At 40.5% G+C, this 24,249-nt stretch overlaps 1 protein-coding gene across 1 annotated transcript in view; it reads left to right on the top strand.

Moving 5' to 3' along the window:
* Nucleotides 1–311: 311 nt before the first annotated feature.
* LOC308296282 (protein NLRC3-like) overlaps nt 312–24,249 on the top strand; it is a gene marked incomplete at its 3' end in the record, with an annotated part of 39,379 nt that continues 15,441 nt past the window's right edge. The window contains exons 1-10 of the mRNA XM_080739502.1: nt 312–807; nt 1,429–1,504; nt 1,624–1,745; nt 2,275–2,330; nt 2,979–3,070; nt 3,615–3,681; nt 4,844–4,918; nt 5,385–5,498; nt 6,190–6,303; nt 20,170–20,283. Of these exons, the coding sequence (XP_080595628.1) occupies nt 3,656–3,681; nt 4,844–4,918; nt 5,385–5,498; nt 6,190–6,303; nt 20,170–20,283 (443 nt within the window). The 5' untranslated portion in view covers nt 312–807; nt 1,429–1,504; nt 1,624–1,745; ... (1 more) ...; nt 2,979–3,070; nt 3,615–3,655. The remainder of the gene's footprint in view (nt 808–1,428; nt 1,505–1,623; nt 1,746–2,274; nt 2,331–2,978; nt 3,071–3,614; nt 3,682–4,843; nt 4,919–5,384; nt 5,499–6,189; nt 6,304–20,169; nt 20,284–24,249) is intronic.

The following is a 24,249-nucleotide window of genomic DNA, read 5'->3' as shown; positions in this document are numbered from 1 at the left end:
ACTTACAATAAGCAGATAAAACATCACAATAATAAACAAGATAATATGTCAGTACATCAACAGCAATATAACAAATGCAAATGAATATCTATCTAGATTATCTATACAGTAATGAGCACAGTTTCTTGCTCCATAACTACAGTAAAGACATCCCCTTGTGCTGTGCTGTACTGTCCTTTGCTTTGCCCCCTGTGCTGTGCTGTGCTGTGCTGTGCTGTGCTGTGCTGTGCTGTGTTTTGCTTAGCTAGTCGGGCTGTGCTGTGCTGTGCTTTGACCCCTGTGCTCTGCTGTGTTGTGCTTTGCCAGTTGGGCTGTGCTGTGCTGTGCTGTGCTGTGCTATGCTTTGCCCCCTCTGCTGTGCTGTACTGTTCTTTGCTTTGCCCCCTTTGCTGTGCTGTGTTTTGCTTTGCCAGTTGGGCTGTGCTGTGCCGTGCTATACTGTTCTTTGCTTTGCCCCCTGTGCTGTGCTGTGCTTTGCCAGTTGGGTTGTGCTGTGCTTTGCTTTGCCCCCTGTGCTGTGTTTTGCTTAGCTAGTTGGGCTGTGCTGTGCTGTGCTGTGCTGTGCTGTGCTGTGCTGTGCTGTGCGTTTCCCCCTGTGCTGCGTGCTGTACTGTGCTGTTATTTGCCCCCTGTGCTATGCTGTGTTTTGCTTTGCCAGTTGTGCTGTGCTGTGCTGTGCCATATAACAAATGCAAAATAATATCTATCTAGATTATCTATACAGTAATGAGCACAGTTTCTTGCTCCATAACTACAGTAAAGACATCCCCATGTGCACAGGGGAGAATAACACACTTACTCCTCCAGGTATGAGCTAAAACATCAATATTTCCTCTGGAGCTTCCTGGAAGTCTATCATTCACTTTGTTGTTGATCTCCAGAGTCCTGTAAATGTCCTACAATTAATCTTACCTCTCTAGTCCACCTCTGTACAAGGCTATAGTCTAGCAGATTCTAGCTAGCCTTGTAAACAACCTAAATGTTTCCATTTATGTTATTCAATATATTATTTAAGCGCAAATTACAGGTTATAGGAGACACTATTTCAAGGACCCCCAGGCCTAGGCCATTTCATATGATATCAGTCTCTGGGAGTGGGACCCCAATCTACATGGTCAAAAGCCAGTGTTAATTTGGCTGTCTTTTCTTAATCAAAATGCCACTTCTCAGCCAGAGCCAGAGCTAACCTTTAGACATGTGTCAATGTTAATATGTCAATACATTGTTATTGTGTTGACTCATATTTAGGCCTATGTTTTTGTATTGAATTTATACAACATCATTGAAAGTTATTATATTTATTAAAAAGCATCATCCTTAACCTTTAAGCTAAATTAATTATGACTTTGGAGTTAAAATCATTGTTTTAATTGATGGCCTTCCTGCCCTGGCATTTGGCCTTTGTGCCCTAAAAATGTGACACCAAAGGCCAAGTGGCCTTGACCCTAAAATGATGAAATTCCAGGCCTGGTCCCGACCAGTGTTTGGGAAACACTGTAAACAGGTATTCAGCAGAATGTTTTCTCTTGTCACATTCTGATCGTATCTCTTGTTTCTGGGTGCTGCTAGCCTGGAATCCAGACTGGCTTGTTCATTGTATCTTCTTTTTTTAACCATTTAAAGGGACGGTTTCAGACACCCGGGAGCCAAGGATTCTGACAGGACTGTGGGCGGGGCAGGACAAAACACTTCACGGGATGTGATGTCATAACAATTAAAAAGCAACGACTGCAGAGAGGAGAGTGGTGAGAGCAGACTTTGACCTTGGTGATCATAGCTGAATGGGTAGAGAGCCTGCCTGGGAAACAGAAGGTCTCAGGTTTGATTCCCTTAGCAAGACATGTAACCCCTGCTCCTCTGTGGGCCGCACTATGGGTGAAGCTGGAAACTGAATTTACCCCATGGGATGAAACAGGTTATTAACTTGCATGCCTGGATTAACAATGGAACTACCTGTAGTTTAAGTGTCAGGGCAATGTGTAAATTATTATTTTGTAAATTAGTATTATTATTATTTAATTTTTTCAACAGTTAATATACATTCGTTGCTCATGTGTACAGTCGGATTAACTTGCAGCCTGCAGGGCCCTGTGAAAATTATTATTGCATATAGTCAGTCAGTCTCGAGATCCCGTCCGTTATTTTGAAAGCCTCCCAGTTGTAGGAGTAAATCTAATTTCTTTGTAGCCATTTGACATTTCACAACAACAGACAGACTGAGATTAAACACAAGAACTGGGAAAGAAAAAAAACATGTGTTTATGACTTCCACAGTTTTGACAACTTGGAAGGGTGTCTGTGTTCTCTTTCAACTCCATGGCAGGCAGCAGGTGAGTCTAATGATATCATCTGGTTGCAGTAGCTTTGTGCTTTAAACTGTACTATATTACACACAATCTGCACACTCCTAGTTCATTGCCGTAAATTAATGCACGTGTCCTCCTGAGGGGGGGGGGCTTTTGATTTGGTGAAGCACCAGGGCCCTGGGGAGTGTTAATCCGGTACTGTTAACTTGTTATTATTGATCTTTCTATTTAGGCACTAGGACTCTTTATATAAAAATAATGAACAACCAACAAAAAAACAACCAAACAAAACAACAAACAACTATTTGCCATGAGAGCATAGGTGTGTTTAGCAGTCAGGTTTAACTTTATCCCAAGTACAACGCAGCATTAACACAATCACTCACAGTAGGAAGCAGCTTTGTCAACAATGAGAAAAGCATAGGGAGAGGCGAGCAGCACTGGGTGATGACATCATATTCCGTTGCTACTGTGATTGGTTGAGTAGCTCTATTCAACAATGATGAGCTGACATAACAGGTGATGTTCAGAATTCAGGCTTAAATAAGACCCAGACTGAGAAGTGAAAACACTAAGGATGAATGCAGTGAGTCAGATGGATTCCAATAGGCTGCTGCCATTACACAGTTGATTGTAAAGGACACGGTTTTTAGTTTGCTGTGTTTCATTCAGCCCTGCTCAGGTCAGCCAAGGATGTGAGAGCCTGGACTTTCTTCTGATGTTCCTTGGATGGACTCTGAACAGTAACCACTGTCTTCAATGGGGTAGGAGAGCTGAGCTGTTGCGCACGCACACACGCACGCACGCACGCACGCACACACACACACGACTCTGGTCATTTTAGGAATAACATGAACTGCAGTTCAGTCAAACCCTAGTCAAACACAAAAAGAGTCATTTTTCCAGGTTGACAATTTCAAATATTACTACATTTTCCAACTAAAAATACTGTTAACTTTGAGTGAATGCAGCATTACAGCTCCTTCCAGCGTGTGTGTGTGTGTGTGTGTGTGTGTGTGTGTGTGTGTGTGTGTGTGTGTGTGTGTGTGTGTGTGTGTGTGTGTGTGTGTGTGTGTGTGTGTGTGTGTGTGTGTGTGTGTGTGTGTGTGTGGTTGGGTGCGTGCGTATAGCTGGACTGATGGACAATTTTTATATTTATTTCCTAGTACTATTATATTATTTTAAAAAACTAAAGTGAACTAACAGTGTCATGACAGATTGCAGTGGTTTGTCCATGTGTTTTAACGTGGGTAAAATGTGTTCTTAACTCTTACATTGACAACTATTTACAATGTTTTCATTCATCAGAACAAAGTGAATGACCATAAGGACAAGATCACAGCAGCAACATGGATCCTAGTCAACCAACTACAGGGTAAGAGATCGGTTCAATAAAGTACTTCAAAGTATTCAATCAAGTAATGTTTCTAAAACATCTTTGTTAAACTAGAGGTCCAGGCCGCTACACAGCTCTCACACCTACATCGTGCCACCGATCTAATCGATTTGCCCATAATATGAGATCTCTGTATGTATCAGTCCTTGTCCCCTTTATGCCCATATATGTCATCAGATGCTGTATGGCCTGGTAAGTGACTGGATTATGTCTTAGTCATAGAGATGGGCAGCGGTGGCCCCCACCCATTAGACAACTTTAATGTAGGATGTATCAAAAATGTATTTTAATAGATACAGTATTTCGTTGTGATCTTGTAGTAGAACTTATTGGCTTTATGGCTTAAATGATAGGTAATTATGGGGTGAACTACACCTTTCATACAATATTGAATATTAATAACAAGTGTATTAATACTAATGACCTGCCTTAAACATATTGTTGTGGGTGTTCCTTGACCCCACTTGGGGAACCTCTGAATTAAATAAACTGATACGAATGATTAGTTTTGCTAAATTAATTACTGCGTAATTATGAATGTAAAGTATTTGAACCTTCTGTATGATACAGATGCAATTAGTGCAGCATCTTAATGAGCCTAATATCTCTGTTCTCTGTGTTCATTATTCCGATAATATTGGTTTTCAACATGATTCAACACTCACACACATCTGTAACTGTAATTACACTAAAATTGATCCAAAATGGATCCAAACATAAACAAATGAAGCCTCAACACTAAATATAGTAAAGATGTTTTCATCTACAGTTGACTGATTTGAGCTTTTTAAACTAGAAATAACACAAAACAATAAATATGCATGTTTAATTGTATTTTTTTCCACATAATTGTTTATTGTCATAAATTATAATAAATTATGTATAAATAAATTATATTGATTTACATTGTAAACAATGGAGTAAAATTGATAAAGGTTGGAATATCTCTCTCAATCTCTCTCTCCTGAATACAGTATATAATCCTTCTAGTCACTTCACTTTGGTCACGCTGGTAAGTGTTGGTTAAAAAAAAAAAGTCCCGTCGCTTGAGTGGCTTGTTTGCGACTGACTGCGGGACAAATCACCTTCTTGTTGTCAAAAACACACCGACCTACTGTACTGTGTTGTTTTCCTCCAACAGCAGTCATAGCCAATTGGAATCCAATCTGCATAATCTGACTGATATGAATTCATCACAAAAACCCAGAGATAATACGTGAGTTTGGCGTTTTGGACAGAATGTTTCTGTTTGCCTTTTAGGCTTTTTAAACAAAACTATTTGCACATGACATATATGACAAATACAGGTGCCTGACACACTAACTAGTGATCAAATAAATGATGTAATTATGGACAAAAGAGACCGTATATGTGATTATTTTATATTTTCTAAATATTTCAAAAGTGGAAATGGAAACTCCAAAACATGTCACATCGATGAATTTGTACAGATGAAGGGAAATGATTATGATAATTATGCAACATAATTGTGAAATCTCAAATAATTGAGATTAGGTGATTATGTAATAATGTTGACACACCTATGGAACTGTCCGTGAGAAGGCGAATGCGCACGCACGCACGCACGCACGCACAGTTTCTGTATCCTCATTTAAAAGTTAGTGGTTTCATATTAGTTGATGAATAAACGTAATGTTTCATGTTGGTTGTCATGGTGTCAGGGTTGACCAGCAGAGAGCAGAGTCTCCTGTGCCCAGCTGTGTCTCCATGAAGAGTGACCGCTCCATGGGAAGAGGGATTGACTTCAAAGATGGACACCACTCTACTGATCAGAGGTCAGAATGGAAAACTATCAGAAAAGAACACATGCATTAATTTATTCATTTGTTTAATTTTATTGAGTATCCCTGATTCCCTGTAATAAGCAGGATAATCAATGGGGAGCGGGTCAATATTGAGAAATAAACCTCTTCAGGTTGATTAGACCCTCCATTATAGCGTCAGTGTCTAAAAACCCTGTTTGTGTTTATTTCTCAAAACGACCCGCTCCCCATTGTCTGTCTGTCTGTCTGTCTGTCTGTCTGTCTGTCTGTCTGTCTGTCCTCTGATCAAAGTCAGGAGCCCTTGCATCAAACTAGTTATGAAACGGCATTTCTTTAATTCCTGCCATGCCCTTCATCAATCACTCAACATGGACCTGTCTGTTTTGAAGTTCCTTTTGGCATTGTTCCATTGTCATAACATCACACCTACACATGATCTAAGATTATCTGATCAACACAGAATACCAGTTCATCTTAATGGAAAACTACTGAAGAAAGCTTGCCAAACAAAAAACAAGTTTAGCTGGTAGAACTCTGTCCTCAAGTGACACTGTCCTCTGAAAAGCCAGCAATATCTATAAAGGTGCATTCAGACCTGAATATAATAAATCTTTCTTGTTGCTTCACTTTGGTCACACTGGTAAGTGTTGGTTAAAAAAAAAAGAATAAACGTAATGTTTCATGTTGGTTGTCATGGTGTTAGGGTTGACCAGCAGAGAGCAGAGTCTCCTGTGCCCAGCTGTGTCTCCATGAAGAGTGACCAGTCCAAGGGACGGTATATGGACTTCAAAGATGGACACCACTCTACTGATCAGAGGTCCGAATTTAAATCTATCACAATGTCTTTCCTACAATTAGCGTCAGCATCTTAGCATCTGTTGTTTCTGAATCAGGGGTTGAAGACACATCTGTAAAATAATGAAAAATTAAATGAAAAGTGAAAGGTCAGGTATATGTCACTTAATGTCGATTAATAAATTATGAATTTGGGGGAAAACTCAGAACGCTATTCCCAATCAATCCTGCAAGTGTATACTTGCAGGATTGCCTGGGAATAATGTTCAGAGATTGTGGGCTCCCACCCCCAGTCTTTTTCACATCATGTATCAGGATGTGACAAAACGTCACTCATGACAAATGGCCAATCTACAAGCCCACAAAGAGTTGCATGCACGTTACCATAGTGTTGCAGTTCACTTGAGGATCTGCTGCGTGTTCAATGCTCCACTCTGCCCCTCTCTGCTCATTCACTGCAGCTGACACCACAGCCTCAGACCTCAGTCACTGGCACACAGCCAAACAGACACCAGTGAAGGATACAGACTTTAAAGAGCACTGATAACTATGGTAATCATTATAAGGCACAGTTAATGGAATCATTATAAGGAACAGATAATAGAATCGTTATGGAACAGACAATGGAATCATTTAGAATGGACAGCCAAATCATTAGCAGGAACACTGTAACCGTACCTTAATGCCCCAGCTGACTGTACCACTTTCTGCTTGCCTATATCTCACTCTTAAGGCCCATTCCCACTGGGCCAGATAACAGATAAAAAAAATCTCTTTCTCCAGATATTTTTCCATTCAAAGTGGATGGTAGATACAGATAAAAAAAAATATCTACCACAGATATTTGCCACAGATACTTTTATCTGTGGCAAATATTTTTTTTATCTGTATCTACCATCCACTTTGAATGGAAAAATATCTGGAGAAAGAGATTTTTTTATCTGTTATCTGGCCCAGTGGGAATGGGCCTTTTGTGTTGTTGTAGGCCTACTCGAGGCAATGACTCATCTTGAGTCAGGTCTCGAGTCTGAATTGTCATTAGCCGGGGACCCAGTCACCAAAATGGGAGGGGACCTGTGATTTTCTGCCGTACTTTTTATTTCTGTTTTATCTATTAGTTTGGTCATTTGTATATTCACTGTCCCATAGACTCCACTAGAAATATCTAAAGAAAATTAAAAAAAAGTCTGCTTTAATTAGCATGTGAGGGGTCAAACTAGGGGTTCTTCGTGATTCTGAATCCATTGCAAACATTGGTTTTGCATGAAAAACATTCCTTGGGCTAGATATTGTTCCCCCAAAACAGTCAAAAGTGATGAGTCTTCACTTTTCTTCCACTTTTCACAGTTTTGGGCTGCCGAAAGTTAACCCAAGCAATGTTTTTTATGCAAAACAAATGCTTGCAATGGATTCAGAATCATGAAGAACCCCTAGTTTGACCCCTCACATGCTAATCTAAGCAAATGTTTTTCCTTGTTTTAATATTTCTAGTGGAGTCAATGGGACAGTGAATATACAAATGGCCATAACTTTCTTTCACAATGTTTCCGGCAGAGCAGGCCTCTCATTCTGTGGACCTTAATGACCAAACTAATAGATAAAAAAGAAATAAAAAGTACGGCAGAAAATCACAGGTCCTACCCTATTCCTTGAGCTTTTGGGCTTGTGGGTCCTCGGCTACATTGACTTGGTCTCATCTCGGTCTTGCTCGGTCTCGGACAAAGGTACTTTTCCCCCACGAGTCCACTCGAGTCAAGAGTAAGTAAGTAAGTAAGTACATTTTATTTGTATAGCACTTATCACAGAGACACCTCACAAAGTGCTTTACATAGAACAGGAAACAAACACAATAAAAACATGCAAATAATAGGAAGCAGAACAAAACTGAAATGTACAATGCATCTCAGAGAAACAGAAAACAAAACAAAGTACAGTACATTTCACACGTGGAGGAGAAGTTCAATAACTTTCCCCAAAAGCATGTTAAAACAGTAGTGTTTTTAGCTGGTTCTTAAAAATATCCACAGACTCTGCAGCTCTCAGACCACGCGGAAGGGCGTTCCAAAGTCTGGGCGCTACAGACTGAAAGGCTCTATCACCTTTGGTGATTAACTTAGTTAGAGGAATGACCAGTAGACCCTGGTCAGCTGACCTTAGGGCCCTGCTGGGTTCATAGGGTTCTAGCAGGTCTGTCACATATTCAGGTGCTTGGCCATGCAGGGCTCTGAAAGTGAGCACCAGGACCTTGAACTGAATCCTAAAATTAACTGGGAGCCAGTGCAAAGAAGCCAGAATTGGAGTAATATGACACCTTCTACTGGATCTAGTTAACAGCCTTGCTGCAGTGTTTTGGATGAATTGAAGGCGATCTATGGATGTTTTATTGAGGCAGGTGAGAACTGAATTACAATAGTCCAGGCGGGAGGACACGAAGGCATGGATAATCATTTCAGGTCTGAATGGGAGACAATGGACCTAAGTTTCGCTATATTCCTAAGGTGGAAAAAACAGGTGCGTGTTACTGATTTTATGTGTGAGTCGAGGTTCATGGCCGGATCGAAATTGACCCCAAGGTTCCTGATGTTGGTGCTTAAATTATTTTTGAGGGACCTAACAGAGCCAGCCACCCTGGCTGCTACGCCTTCAGAGGCCACAATAAGTACCTCAGTTTTTGCTGTACTTGCACACCTCCCATCACACCTACGCATGGTCTAAGACTATCTGATCAACACACCTGTTCACCTTAGTGGAAAATTACTGAAGTAGCCTTGCCAAAGAAAAAACTAGTTTAGCTGGTTGAACTTAGATCTCCATTCTGTCCTCAAGTAACACTGTCCTCTGTAAAGCCAGCAGCATCGATAATAAGTAGCTCCTCTGAGTGTAGGTCTCTGCCAAGCTACATTGCCTTAGGGCCCAAAGACTTTGGAAAGCAGCCATAGCATAATGGAATGGAATCTGAAAGATCTGACTGATATGTCTTGATCCCACACACGCACGCACACCAACAGCCACACCAACAGCCACACCCACACCCACACACACACACACACACACACACACACACACACACACACACACACACTGATATGGAACTTTCCAGTGTCTACAAGTGTGCAGTTCACGTGGACTGCACACACAGGCCCTCATTTATCAATGGAGTGTAAAAAACGGTGTATTTTTTCCCCCAAAATTTTGCGTAGGGCAACGTTTGCGTGGCATTTACGAAAACGTCCTAAACAGACACACCTGGCTTACATTTGATCCCAGCGTTGATAAATGCGCTGGCTGAAATTTAAATAACACACCCTTAATTATTCCCAGCAGCATTTTGGTTCACCGTGGTACCATTATTACCATTTATTTTGTATAGTAAGCTTGCAGCCTACATGAGTGACACCACACCAGTCATTGTCACGAATGGAATATATTAATTTAACCCAATATCGGCGACGGCGCAGTGCGCGTTTGAGTGGTTACAAAAAAAAAAGAAAAGAAAGAAAGCAAAATTATGTATTCCCGAAACCACGGGATGCCGTGCATGCGATGTTACCTAGATACTGACAAGGAGGCAGTTATAATCTGAAGGTTTGAAGCGTCGGGTGGGTTTTATCCTCAATACATAACTCCATATAGGACACACTTGTATAATAGTTGGATACCTCACGGTCCATGAAAAGAATGTCACGGGCTCACCACGTCGGGTTTGATCATTAACTCCAGCATAGTGTAGGCCTACTACAGTACTGTAGCTAATGTATAAATTGAGAGACCCCACAATTACGTTTTGGATATAAATTTAACCCAATTTCGGCAACGAGCACAATGCGCGTTTGAGTGCTTGAACTTGCAATCATGTACCGTTCCAGTTCCCGCACGGGCTGGTCTTCTCCCCGGTGGGCCGTGGACCCCCAAATAAATCATCCGCAGCGTGCGTGTGCTGGGCTGGGCACAGCCAGGTTTGGACCTTCGGGTTTTATCCATATTTAAAAGGACTTGCGTCACTGTATAAATTGGAGGCTCACGCCTCACGGTAATGTAAGATCACAGCGGCGCCGCGCTGGTCCCGAAAATGCTCTCGCATGCGTTCGTAGGTAATATATGTGCTTGTTCTGAGCCAGATCTGCAATCTTAAGATTTAGACTGTTAAATCACTTAACAGTAGATTTCTTCCATATTGCTAGATTTTAATTGCTTGTCATTGTAACTTGGAAATAAAATCGGCGTGCATGTCCATGATGTAGCTGGCTATAATATGCTTTTATAAAATGTTATATTTTCACAGGATTATTTATTATTGTGTTGGATATACATTTTCGAGTGTGTCCATTGCCTGTCAAATAGTTAGACAATGCTGCTCCGCACGTCTACAATGGAACAAAGTGGTGTAGGATGAATCCTACACCACCTCTGGACTTGACGTGAGATTTGATCCTACCCTACGCCAACGTCAAAGTCAAGTTGAAATGATAAATGTCGAGAAAACTTCGGTGTAAACCCAAATTTTGATCTGCACCACGTTGATAAATGAGGGCCACACTGAACAGAATTTAGACAAGTTCTTAACTTTTGGCTTAGGCATTCCTGCAATCTGCAGGCCTCTTACAACTAGTTTATGGACATGAAATATAAACACAAGCTGTTTACATGTGTAACCAAGCAGTACCGGTATAATGGCATCCTTAAAGGAAAATTCCAGAATAAAACATATTAATCCTTAATCAGCCTTTTATCACGTCTGTACCTGGTATGATGGATTTTTATCATAGTCCTTCCAGTTTTTACTTCTCCTGGACTCCTCAGATCTCTCTCCCACAGCCAAAACGGCGGTCAATTGTGGTTCTCCCAAAGCGCTAATTTTCACCGCTGCAAAGTTACTTTTTTCTTCATAAATCTGCTATTTATAGTTCAAAGAGAGCCAGTAATCCACTGTTTTATCGCGGGTTGAGGGAAATGGCCGTTGTTGACATGATCCCAATAGTACTCACAGAAGAAGAATGAAGTCTCGCGTCTCGCGTGATTACCGCGTTTCCTTTAGCTTTTTCTTTAGCGCAAAAGAAAGCTTTCTCCTGGAGTTATTACAGCCAGTATGTACACAACAAGGCATCGTGGTATATATATAAAAAATAAGATAGCAGAAGAATATAATCTAGTTAGTCTATTGATCGCTAGAATCTAGTAATATGACTGAGAAGGATTCATAACAAAGCATTTTAACGGACTTCCTGTAGTCATAAGGTAATTCTATTACCTTTATTTATTTTATTTTTTCCTCAATACATTTCTTCGATTTTATTTATTATTTATTTATGGAATTACTTATAAAATAACTTTGACGTGTATTATTATTTGTAAACAATGTAGGCTACAATATAATCACAAAATAATCGTATTTTCCTCAAGACATTCTGCAATGCCTCACCAAATAAACTTTAGGTAAAAATTACCTCATGACCACAGAAACGTGTCTTTCATGAGGTACTTTTTACCTAACGTTTATTTGGTGAGGCATTGCAGAATGTCTTGAGGAAAATACGATTATTTTGTGATTATATTGTAGCCTACATTGTTTACAAATAATAATACACGTCAAAGTTATTTTATAAGTAATTCCATAAATAAATAATAAATAAAATCGAAGAAATGTATTGAGGAAAAAATAAAATAAATAAAGGTAATAGAATTACCTTATGACTACAGGAAGTCCGTTAAAATGCTTTGTTATGAATCCTTCTCAGTCATATTACTAGATTCTAGCGATCAATAGACTAACTAGATTATATTCTTCTGCTATCTTATTTTTTATATATATACCACGATGCCTTGTTGTGTACATACTGGCTGTAATAACTCCAGGAGAAAGCTTTCTTTTGCGCTAAAGAAAAAGCTAAAGGAAACGCGGTAATCACGCGAGACGCGAGACTTCATTCTTCTTCTGTGAGTACTATTGGGATCATGTCAACAACGGCCATTTCCCTCAACCCGCATAAAACAGTGGATTACTGGCTCTCTTTGAACTATAAATAGCAGATTTATGAAGAAAAAAGTAACTTTGCAGCGGTGAAAATTAGCGCTTTGGGAGAACCACAATTGACCGCCGTTTTGGCTGTGGGAGAGAGATCTGAGGAGTCCAGGACTCCAAGGACTATGATAAAAATCCATCATACCAGGTATGTACAGACGTGATAAAAGGCTGATTAAGGATTAATATGTTTTATTCTGGAATTTTCCTTTAAGATGATGGTACTTTAGCACCTCTTAAAGACTGTGGTGGAATGTACATCTCACTTCTAAAATGACCCCTTCTCTACTGTCCTCATCAACAACAACATCTGGTGTATTAGCTGTAACATCTGAAAATGTATCATTTTCATTATTGCACAGTTTGAACACGCCAGTTGAAACACAATGATCTTATACATTTTGACAGATGTTATAAAATATGGACCAACCTGTCCTTGACTAATACATCAACAATGCTGTCATGCCTAACAAAATAAGTTATGTAATATGGAAAAAAGGCCATATATTTAATAATTGTATATAAAAATAATAAAAACATCTCCAAGCTCACAACATGACACATATCGATTGTATAGATGAAAAAAAGAAAAGAAAGACTCTTGTTTTGAAATGCGCTTCTGTGCAGAGAGGAAATGGCTCTCAAAGGACGCCTTTTAACTGTGGTCCACCTCTCTGTCGTTCGTGCGTACGTTGCGTCATGATGGACTCGTGGTGAAATTAACAACACAGGCATAAAGGAATATAACACCAAGGGAAGAACACCAAGACACCAAGACAAGACCATGTAGGCTATAAAGGCATTAAACATCGTCCTGCTCGTCTCATCGTCACTCAGTCAGCACTTGGTGAGTGAGTCGTGGCTATATTAGAGTTGGAGTAATGATGGATGCTGCTGCTGGCTAATGTAGCCGACACTGTTTGGGCTAGCGTTGCAGACACATTGTATGGGTCCTGAAAATAGCCGATCTAGAAGTTCACAACGCAGCGCGAAGCGACTCGTTGCGAGCTTGTAGATCTGCTATTTTCACTACTACTTGTTTGGGTTCAGTTTCTCTTGGTTCACGGAACCATCATGCTTGCTGTAGTAGACAGTGGTGTAAAATTAAGTAGATTAACTGAAAAGCTTTTGGAACTGAATGATTATATGAAACTGGCACGTGTTGTCTTGTCTGTCTGTTGGTACCAAGAAATTCATCTACTATAGACTATCTTGCTGGCTGGTGCATGTGGAGAGGCAAAGGGAAAGTGTAGTGTGCCGTTCCCGATTGTTTAGCAAAAAAATAAACTGCGGAAACCCAAATAAAACACGATAAAACCGCATAAAACCGATAATTTTCGGCGCACACTATGCGAGCAGGACACGTGCACGCGCGTGCATGAGGGCGCGGCTATGTCATCCCCCCCCACTATCTAAGACGCTATAACGCCCCTGCAATGAGGTAAAAATTTTAAGCATCAGCCATTCGTGGAATGAGCACCACAGCCAAACGTGTGGGTAGCACCGACCCAAAATTTGCCAACATTCGGTCCATTATATCCCCCATTTAATTATGCCAAATGGTATTGTGTTTTATAACATTGTTATTGTCGATTTGTCACCTTTACAACGAGGGACAGCTTGTAAGAATCTGGCATTTGTGGAATGAGCAACACAGCCAAATGTGTGGGTAGCACCCCTCCAAAAATGGTCAAAATGGACTGGCAGGCCTGCAGTACTGTTCTTTTGGTGTTCACCTTTGTTGCTTGGAGCATTGAATGATTGCACTCTCCTACAGTAATACGTAAAAGAAAAAAACAACACACAAACATAGTAATTTACAGTTTTTTCACGATTGTTAATACCCATTTCTCAATACAATAACAGCTTTTTCAAAACTGCGCACACAAAATTGAAAACCTCACACACAAAATGCTAAAACTCACACTCCCTTCCCAAGATTCCCAGTTTGCCATCAAATCACTTAACTGTGTTCACAAAATGGAACTCATGTTTTCATTTGGTACAATCTTTACCATCAAATCACTTAACTGTGTTCACAAAATGGAACTCATATTTTATTTGGTACACACAGCCATATTTTCAAATTACACATACCATTCATTCAGTACACACAACTAAGCATTTGCTGCACACTACCAATCATTAACAACACACTGCAGTGCAAAATTGAAAACACAATCGTCTAAATGGAACACACCATATGAATGACATTGGCTGCGTTTCCCAAAGCGCAGGTCGTACGAGGGCCTTCGCTCGGCTGCGGTCCTTACGATTATGGCGTTTCTCAAACGCGCTTGTATAAGCGCCTCTCGTAAAACAGCCTTCGCACGCCAGTAGGCTGGCCAGAGCCTTGTATTAGAGAGTTCTGCCAACTCTGGCCCCATGTGAACGGAGATGATGCAACTCTCTCCTTGAATGGCTCTGGGCTTCGATTGATAGGACGTCAGCAGCTGCGCTCAGCGGCTTGTGTGATTGTATTCGTATCGGGTATCGGGCCGGCCCATCAATAAAACATAACATACAACACTGAAAATGAACACACTTTTAGCGCTGTTGGTAGGCTAACTGACCGCACAAACCCCTTGTTTTAATTTGAAACTACATGCAAAGCTGCAAAGCGCTGTTGCCTGTTGGTAGGCCTATAACTGATTGCACAAAATGACTTAACTGCCCGTCTTAAATATATATAATTTTTATTTTATAGGCTAGGCCTACAGTATTGTAGACTATAGAGTATTGGTTCTCAAAATGAGCTCTGTATCGTTTATATCGATCTGCTGAAGTGGGAGTCGAACCCGAGGCTCTCAATCATTAGTCCAACTCACAACTCGTCATGCTATTAAGCCGGCTGTGTTCAGTTACAAAGGCTGTTGTCCGAACCCGTCTTGGCTGTAATAATTATAGGGCTACATTTAGTTATATGAACCAATTTGGACCCTCATCTTCCTAGCCTGATTTCAGACTCAGCGCTGGAGAACCAGTCCGCTCAGAGAGTGGGCTGAGCCAGGCGATCATCATCCTACGCTCTCAACTTGTGAGTTAAATTTTGGAACCATTTGGTTCCTAACTCCAAACGTCCAAACTAAAATATAACAGCCCTGTCTCTTTACCTCAGTGTTGTGTTGGCACGAGGCACGAGGGGCTAAAGAGGCGCAGGGCTGTTATATTTTAGTTTGGAAGTTTGCAAGTTAGGAACCCAATGGTTCAAAAATGTAGGCTAACTCTCAGAGTGTAGGATGATGAGTACCTGGCTCCAGCACACTGTCTGAGCGGACTGTTTCTCGCTGAGTCGTGTTGGCACGAGGGGTTGTGTGTTGGACTAGCGACTGGATGATCCGAGTTCTATCACCGCTTTCACGCACCACTGCATGCCTTTTAGCTGGGGAGAGGGGACCCCCACTGGTCCACGGACCAACTTAACAAATGAGGCAGCTTGTTCTTTTTTATGTAAGTGTGTGTGTTGTGGTGCGCTATTTCTCAGTAGCCTATAGACCTATATCAAAGCAAGCGACACGCATAACATAAGACATAGTTCACCTTTGTATGTTTTATTTATTTATTATATAAATATAAATATATAGTTCACTTGTTTATTTTGTATAGCAGGTGTGTAGAATAGCCTACTCTACCATCCACACGACTTAGATAGCTTTTTTAAATAAACTTTCATAGTTATAATTATTTATATAGTGCTCAGTTTTCTATGAAGGGTGCTTACGGGCGCCCCGGCGCACCCTTAAAAAAAACATCGTACAGACACGTCTGCAGCACCCGTGGGAAACTTGCGGGAAAGGTGTTTGCTTCTAAAATCCTCCTTACGATGGCCATTCGTATGAGGTGTGCATTCAACCGTCATCACAGCTATTTGGTTCCATTGTACGAGACGACCGGTTTCCTGAAAGCCCTCGTTGCTCTTGATTGACAGGTGCCTGCGCAGGCTGCGAAGGACGATTTTGGTCTCTACGACCATGCCTGAGCTTACGAGCGCTCAATATCGCTTTGGGAAACGCGGCCAATGACTCTGGAGTAAGAGCTATTTCTCCTTTTGTAAAATGGCCTACCTTTTTATAGTCAAACATAAAACAGCACACAAATATGCATCCATCTTTTGGTGTATGATTTACAGTAGATTTAGGCATCATGCCTCCGGTCAGAGATGGGCACAAAATACAAAAAAGTATTAAAAAAAAAAAAAAAAAAAAAATACTTGGTCAGTACTTGGTCTAATACTGACCAGGATACTGTCACCAAGATACTATCCTGGTGACAATATCCTGGTATTTGTATCTTTGTATTTCAAATATATTTTTGTATTTTGTGTCCATCTCTGCCTCCGGTTCCTGTTTCAATATTCATTTGTGCAACAACTGAACAAATGTGTGTAGTGTTTAGACAACAAGGTGATGTGTAATTCACATCAGACTTGAATGTGTAGAGTTTTGAATAGTTGTGTGTTGTTTGTTGATACTGAGATTTTACATGAGAAGTGTGTGCAACAAATGAACATTGTGTGTAGTGTTTCGACAACAAGGTGAGGTGTAATTGACATCCGAGTGTACAGAAGGAAAATCCAAGTCTAATGCATAAAAAGGGAGTGTGAAGTAGTGCCAAATCGGGTCAAGGTATAGGTACATTACTATAAGTTAAGGTTGTGAAAATTGTGCCGAATTTTTGATTTTTGTGTTAACTCTTATTGTGCCTATCCCGAACTAGATCGGCTTTATTTGGACCTTATTAACGTTCGGGGTGCCGATCCCGAACTAGTTCGGCTTTTTATAAATAAAAAAATCCAGAGGCCTTACCGAAGAACCGGGCTAAATTTTCGAGCCGGGCCGCCGGCCGTCATCTGTTTACACGGCCCGCGAGAGCGTCTCGCCGCCGATATTTGCCATCCACTCCAATGCAATCCAGGATCTTTAGAGCTCATTTTCTCTGTTCCATGCATATCCATGAGGTGTGCAAGGTTTAATCACGGCTAAATCGCCGAAAATAGGGCTTCTAAAATGCTTGTTAGCCAATAGCTAACTTCAAGCTAACTTCATCCTGTTCCTGTTCATGCACAAAGGAAAGTGTTCAGGCACGTCATGGCTGCGCACGGCTTGTGCATATACAGCGTATGTCTATGGTGGATTCTATGGCCATTGGGCGCCCTCTAGTGGTGATTCTGGGCACTGAAAGGGTTAACAATCGTGAAAAACTGTAAATATAAGCTACTTTTTTCTGTTGACGTGAATGAGAAAATGCAGATTCAACCAGTATGTCCATATATGGGCTTTCCAAGATATCGGCTTAATAATGATGACATCAGGGATCTCCATATATGGGCATAAAAGACAAGTACTGATAACAAGATCTCCATATATGGCCATTAATGTATTGGTGAATTAATTCTCCCCATTGACTTGAATCGGGACAGTTCAAAAAGGTGAGACTGAATTCGTTTGCAAGTGTGACTCGCATCATGGCAACCACGATTGCAATTTCCCAGAAATGCATCTTCTAGTTATATTCTATAACTTTAACTATTGACCATACATGCGCAATCAGTGATCCAAACATATAAAGCCCCAAAACAATAAAGGTCAATAGAGACATGTTTTCAGTTTTGTAATTGTGTTTGCTATGTATTACAGTTTTTCACGATTGTTAACACACGTTTTTCACTACACTAACGGCTTTTGCAAAACTACACACACAAAACTGAAAACCTTACACACAAAATACTAAACCTCACACTCCCTTCCCAAGATGATCACTTTGCCATCAAATCACTTAACTGTGTTCACAAAATGGACTTGTGTTTTCATTTGGTACACACGCCATATTTTCAAATGACACATACCATTCATTCAGTACACACAACTAAGCATTTGCTGCACACTACCAAGCATTTACAGCACGCTGGAGTGCAAAATTGAAAACACACCATTGAATTGGAACACACCATAATGACATAGACTCTGGAGAATAAGCTATTTCTCCTTTTGTAAAATTACTCAGTGTTGGCCTACTTTTTTTATATAGTCAAACATAAAACAGCACACAAATATGCATCCAAAAAGTTTTATTTGGGTACATGATTTACAGTAGATTTAGGTATCATGCCTCCGGTCAGAGATGGGCACAAAATATAAAAAAGTATTTTGAAAAATAATCTAAATACTTGGTCAGTACTTGGTCTAATATTGACCAGGATAGTGTCACCAAGATACTATCCTGGTGACAATATCCTGGTATTTGTATCTTTGTATTTCAAATCATTTTTGTATTCTGTGCCCATCTCTGCCTCTGGTTCATGTCTCAATGTTCAGTTGTGCAACAACTGGTGCTTGTGTAATTGACATCAGACTTGAATGTGTAGAGTTTTTAATAGTTGTGTGTTGTGTGTTGATACTTTGAGATTTTACATGAGAAGTGTGTGCAACAACCGAACATTGTGTGTATAGTGTTTCGACAACAAGGTGAATTGTAATTGATATCCGTGTGTTATAGGATGATGCTTTGAGATTTTACGTGAGAAGTGTGTGCAAGTTAACTATAGTGTTTCGACAACAAGGTGAATTGTAATTGACATCCGTGTGTTATAGGTTGATGCTTTGAGATTTTACGTGAGAAGTGTGTGCAACAACCAAAAATTGGAGTGTAAAGAAAGAAAATCCGAGCCTAATGTAGAAAAGGGAGTGTGAAGTAGTGCCAAATCAGGTCAAGCTATAGGTACATGAAGTGAAGGTTGTGAAAATTGTGCCGAATTTTAGATTTTTGGGTGTTAACAATCGTGAAAAACTGTAAAGAAATGTATTGACTTTGTTACTGCCTATAAACAGTGAAGTAAAACAGATGAATAAATGTGTGCAGCAAATACAATGATATGAAGAATGAAATAAATTGCGCAGTCAAGAGAAGTGTTTCAAAGTGTTGAATAATAACAACAACTATAAAATCATTCACAGTCATAATCCTGCAGTCACCATCAGACCTCCAACCTAGACGTTTGTTCACTTCTGATCAAAGTCAGGAGCCCTCGCATCAAACTAGTTATGAAACTGCATTCCTTTCATTCCTGTCATGTCCCTCATTAATTACTCAACATGTATTTGTCTGTTTTGACTCTGAAGTTCCTTTTGACATCGTTCCACTGCATCACGCCCACACATTATCTAAGATTATCTGATCAACACAGAATACCAGTTCATCTTAATGGAAAACTACTGAAGCAAGCTTGCCAAACAAAAAAATAGTTTAGCTGGTAGAACTGTGTCCTCAAGTAACACTGTCCTCTAAAGCCAGCAATATCTTTAAAGGTACATTCAGACCTGAATATATTTAATCTTTCTAGTCGCTTCACTTTAGTTACAGTGGTAAGAGTTGGTAAAAAAAAACTGTCTCTGACTAGTAAGTAGTAATCAAAATAAATTATGTAATATGGACAAAAGAGACCATAAATGCATTTATTTTATAATGTCAAAATACTTCAAAAGTGCAAACAGCCGATCCCCAAGTTCATAACGTGTCACATCGATGAATTTGAACAGAAGAAGGGAAATTATTATGATGATTCTGCAACATGATTGAGAAATCTCAAATACCGGTAACTGAGATTAGGTGATTATGTAATAATGTTGACATGCCTATGGAACTGTCTGTGAGAAGGCGAATGCACTCAACCATGCACGCACACCCGGTTTCTGTGCCCTCATTTAAAAGTTAGTGGTTTCATATTAGTTGATGATAAACTAGGGCTGGGAAATTAACAGATTAATTTTGATTAATTACATTACAAATCCTCGAATTAATTAGATAAAAAAAATCATCGAGTCCCAGCCCTAGAATAAATGTAATATGTCATGTTGGTTTTCATGATATCAGGGTTGACCAGCAGAGAGCAGAGTATCCTGTGCCCAGCTGTGTCTCCATGAAGAGTTACCAGTCCAAGGGACGGTATATGGACTTCAAAGATGGACACCACTCTACTGATCAGAGGTCCGAATTTAAATCTATCACAATGCCTTTCCTACAATTAGCGTCAGCATCTTAGCATCTGTTGTTTCTGAATCCGGGGTTGAAGACACATCTGTAAAATAATGAAAAATGAAATGAAACGTGAAAGGTCAGGTATATGTCACTTAATGTCATGTTAGATTAATAAATTATGAATTCGGGGGAAAACTCAGAACGCTATTCCCAATCAATCCTGCAAGTGTATACTTGCAGGATTGATTGCCTGGGAATAATGTTCAGAGATTGTGGGCTCCCACCCCCCAGTCTTTTTCACATCATGTATCAGGATGTGACAAAACGTCACTCATGACAAATGGCCAATCTACAAGCCCACAAAGAGTTGCATGCACGTTACCATAGTGTTGCAGTTCACTTGAGGATCTGCTGCGTGTTCAATGCTCCACTCAGCCCCTCTCTGCTCATTCACTGCAGCTGACACCACAGCCTCAGACCTCAGTCACTGGCACACAGCCAAACAGACACCAGTGAAGGATACAGACTTTAAAGAGCACTGAAAACTATGGTAATCATTATAAGGCACAGTTAATGGAATCATTATAAGGAACAGATAATAGAATCGTTATGGAACAGACAATGGAATCATTTAGAATGGACAGCCAAATCATTAGCAGGAACACTGTAACCATATCTTAATGCCCCAGCTGACTGTACCACTTTCTGCTTGCCTATATCTCACTCTTAGTGTTGTTGTAGGCCTACTCGAGTCAATGACTCATCTTGAGTCAGGTCTCGAGTCTGAATTGTCATTAGCCGGGGACCCAGTCACCAAAATGGGAGGGGACCTGTGATTTTCTGCCGTACTTTTTATTTCTGTTTTATCTATTAGTTTGGTCACTCTCCTACTGCCAGATTATTTATTTATTTATTGGGTCTGGTGCCATCAAAAAGCGGCTTACCTTTGCGACGTTATAGTAGATAGACAGACATTTATTTATTTATTATTATTATTTTTTTTGATTGTGCAATAGTGCACTTTGGTCTGCCAGGCAGCAGAGGGCGGCGTCATGCGAGAATGAATGTGAATTTGCCTGTTATGTGTTGCCGTACATTCAGACCAGTCACTGGCCACAGAGCCTTACAGCCAGAGGAAATCAACAAGGAAGTCAATTGGTCTCCGTTGATGTTAACGCATAATGGATTTTTTACACCATCACCGCGGAAAATGTGTTTACAGTACACGGCGGCGCGACCCCTCATCAGCTTCAACAAGGTAAACGAACGAACGAACGAACGCGAACGAGCGCCGTATTGGCGCGGAGGTCTCTTGAGAATTGGGGCGAAAAGGAACGTCCAAAGCAGTATAAGAGTTAAGGTCCACAGAATGAGAGGCCTGCTCTGCTGGAAACATCGCGAAAAAACTTTAAGGCCATTTGTATATTCACTGTCCCATTGACTCCACTAGAAATATATAAAAAAAAAAAAAAAGTCTGCTTTAATTAGCATGTGAGGGGTCAAACTAGGGGTTCTTCGTGATTCTGAATCCATTGCAAGCATTAAATGCTTGCAATGCATTCAGAATCAGAAAATCACAGGTCCTACCCTATTCCTTGAGCTTTTAGGCTTGTGGGTCCTCGGCTACATTGACTTGGTCTCATCTCGGTCTTGCTCGGTCTCGGACAAAGGGACTTTTCCCCCACGAGTCCACTCGAGCCAAGAGTAAGTAAGTAAGTAAGTAAGAACATTTTATTTGTATAGCACTTATCACAGAGACACCTCACAAAGTGCTTTACATAGAACAGGAAACAAACACAATAAAAACATGCAAATAATAGGAAGCAGAACAAAACTGAAATGTACAATGCATCTCTGCCTCCGGTCAGAGATGGGCACAAAATACAAAAAAGTATAAAAAAAAAAAAAACCTAGTCAGTACTTGGTCTAATACTGACCAGGATACTGTCACCAAGATACTATCCTGGTGACAATATCCTGGTATTTGTATCTTTTTATTTCAAATATTTTTTTGTATTTTGTGTCCATCTCTGCCTCCGGTTCCTGTTTCAATATTCATTTGTGCAATAACTGAACATTGTGTGTAGTGTTTAGACAACAAGGTCGACAAGATACTATCCTGGTGACAATATCCTGGTATACTGTATCTTTGTATTTCAAATATTTTTTGTCCATCTCTGCCTCCGGTTCCTGTTTCAATATTCATTTGTGCAACAACTGAACATTGTGTGTAGTGTTTAGACAACAAGGTGATGTGTAATTCACATCAGACTTGAATGTGTAGAGTTTTGAATAGTTGTGTGTTGATACCAGTGATGGGCAGTAGCGAGCTACAAGTAGCGACGCTACATAGCTTAACTACATTTTTCAGTAGCGTCACGGTAGTGCCGCTCGTTTTGAACCAAATAGCTTTTAGCGTAGCGGAGCTATTTTTAGAGCCCAGTAGTGACGTAGCGTCCACCAAACGCTACACGTTACTAATAAAGGTTTTGCGCAAAAAAGAAAAGAAAAAATCCCCGGAGAAAAGCCATGGTAGCCTACAGCCTGTGCACATGAATCACAGCTCGTTTTATACTTCTATATAGCCCTGAATACAGGACTCTCATATACATGAGAGTCCTGGTGCCGCCTCAACATGAGGAGTAGTGGGCAATCGAGCCCTTAACGGTTTGAGCTAGGAACGTCAGATTTCAAAAATAAACTGCTTACCCAAGCCAACTTTGCTAACGATTTGACGCCGCACAACGTTCATTACACGCCGCTCCCCGGTTGTTGAATAAAACGCATTTTTGTCCGAAATTATTTTGCTTAACATAGGACGTCCGCCTCTAGTGGACAGTCGCGTCATCGCATCATCTCCGTTCACTACAATGATCAACCGGAGATGACGCGACTGTCCACTAGAGGCGGACGTCCTATGTTAAGCAAAATAATTTCGGACAAAAATGCTTTTTATTCAACAATCCGGTAGCGGCGTGTAATGAACGTTGTGCGGCGTCAAATTGTTATCAAAGTTGGCTTAGGTAAGCACTTTATTTTTGAAATCTGACGTTCCTAGCTCAAACCGTTAAGGGCTCGATTGCCCACTACTCCTCATGTTGAGGCGGCACCAGGACTCTCATGTATATGAGAGTCCTGTATTCAGGGCTAACTTCTATAGTACAGCGGTGTCATTTGCCAAAAAGGACAGATCTACAAGCTATCAACGTGTCTCGGCTCTGCAGGGTGTTCGCTTGAAGATCTACCCTTGCTTCCATCATGGCTCCTCCCCGCTCTCTGTCTGCATATGGTCTGCACCGGACGTGCACCCACTGCACACAGAGACAGTCAGACACGGAGGGGATATGGTGGTCATATGGAACTAAACCTACACAGTGAAACTGTTATTTGCAACGTTTGCAATGTTAGAACTTCACTCGTTATAACTTTAACCAAATGCGGGTGAAACAGTGAAGGGGACACCACCACACCGCATGATAGAGTGCACGGAACGACGGACTGGACAGTGGACATGCCTCGCATATCGATCAAAAACAACCATTCGCACCTCGTTTAAAAAGCGTGTCTCAACGACGTGAATTAACATAAGAATGAGCCATCGGCTGGATGCATATCTGATCCATTGTGTGACCTGCTAAATTAGTGCTAATGGTTCTGTTCTGTCTAAAGCAGAGATGGAAAAAGTACTCACAATTTGTACTTAGTAAAAGTATCAATACTTCTCTGTAGATGTCCCCATTACAAGCGAATGTCCAGAATTCAAAATGTACTTGAGTAAAAGTATGAAAGTATTGGCATCAAAATGTAGGTCTTCTACTTAAAGTACCAAAAGTAAAAGTAGGCTACTAAATGTTTGAAAATAGCCAAGGAAGGTATAAAATAGGGCTAAAGTGGAATAATGTAGTGTATATTTTATAATATAATCTTTCATAGCTGTAAAGTAGCCTAACTAGTAACTAAAGTTTTCAAATAATT

Source organism: Nannobrachium achirus, assembly GCF_963921795.1.
Source record: "Nannobrachium achirus genome assembly, chromosome: 2".
In the NCBI taxonomy this organism is placed as follows: Eukaryota; Metazoa; Chordata; class Actinopteri; order Myctophiformes; family Myctophidae; genus Nannobrachium; species Nannobrachium achirus.
Note: the sequence above shows the minus strand (reverse complement) of the source record. Positions and strands in the feature narration are given on the sequence as shown.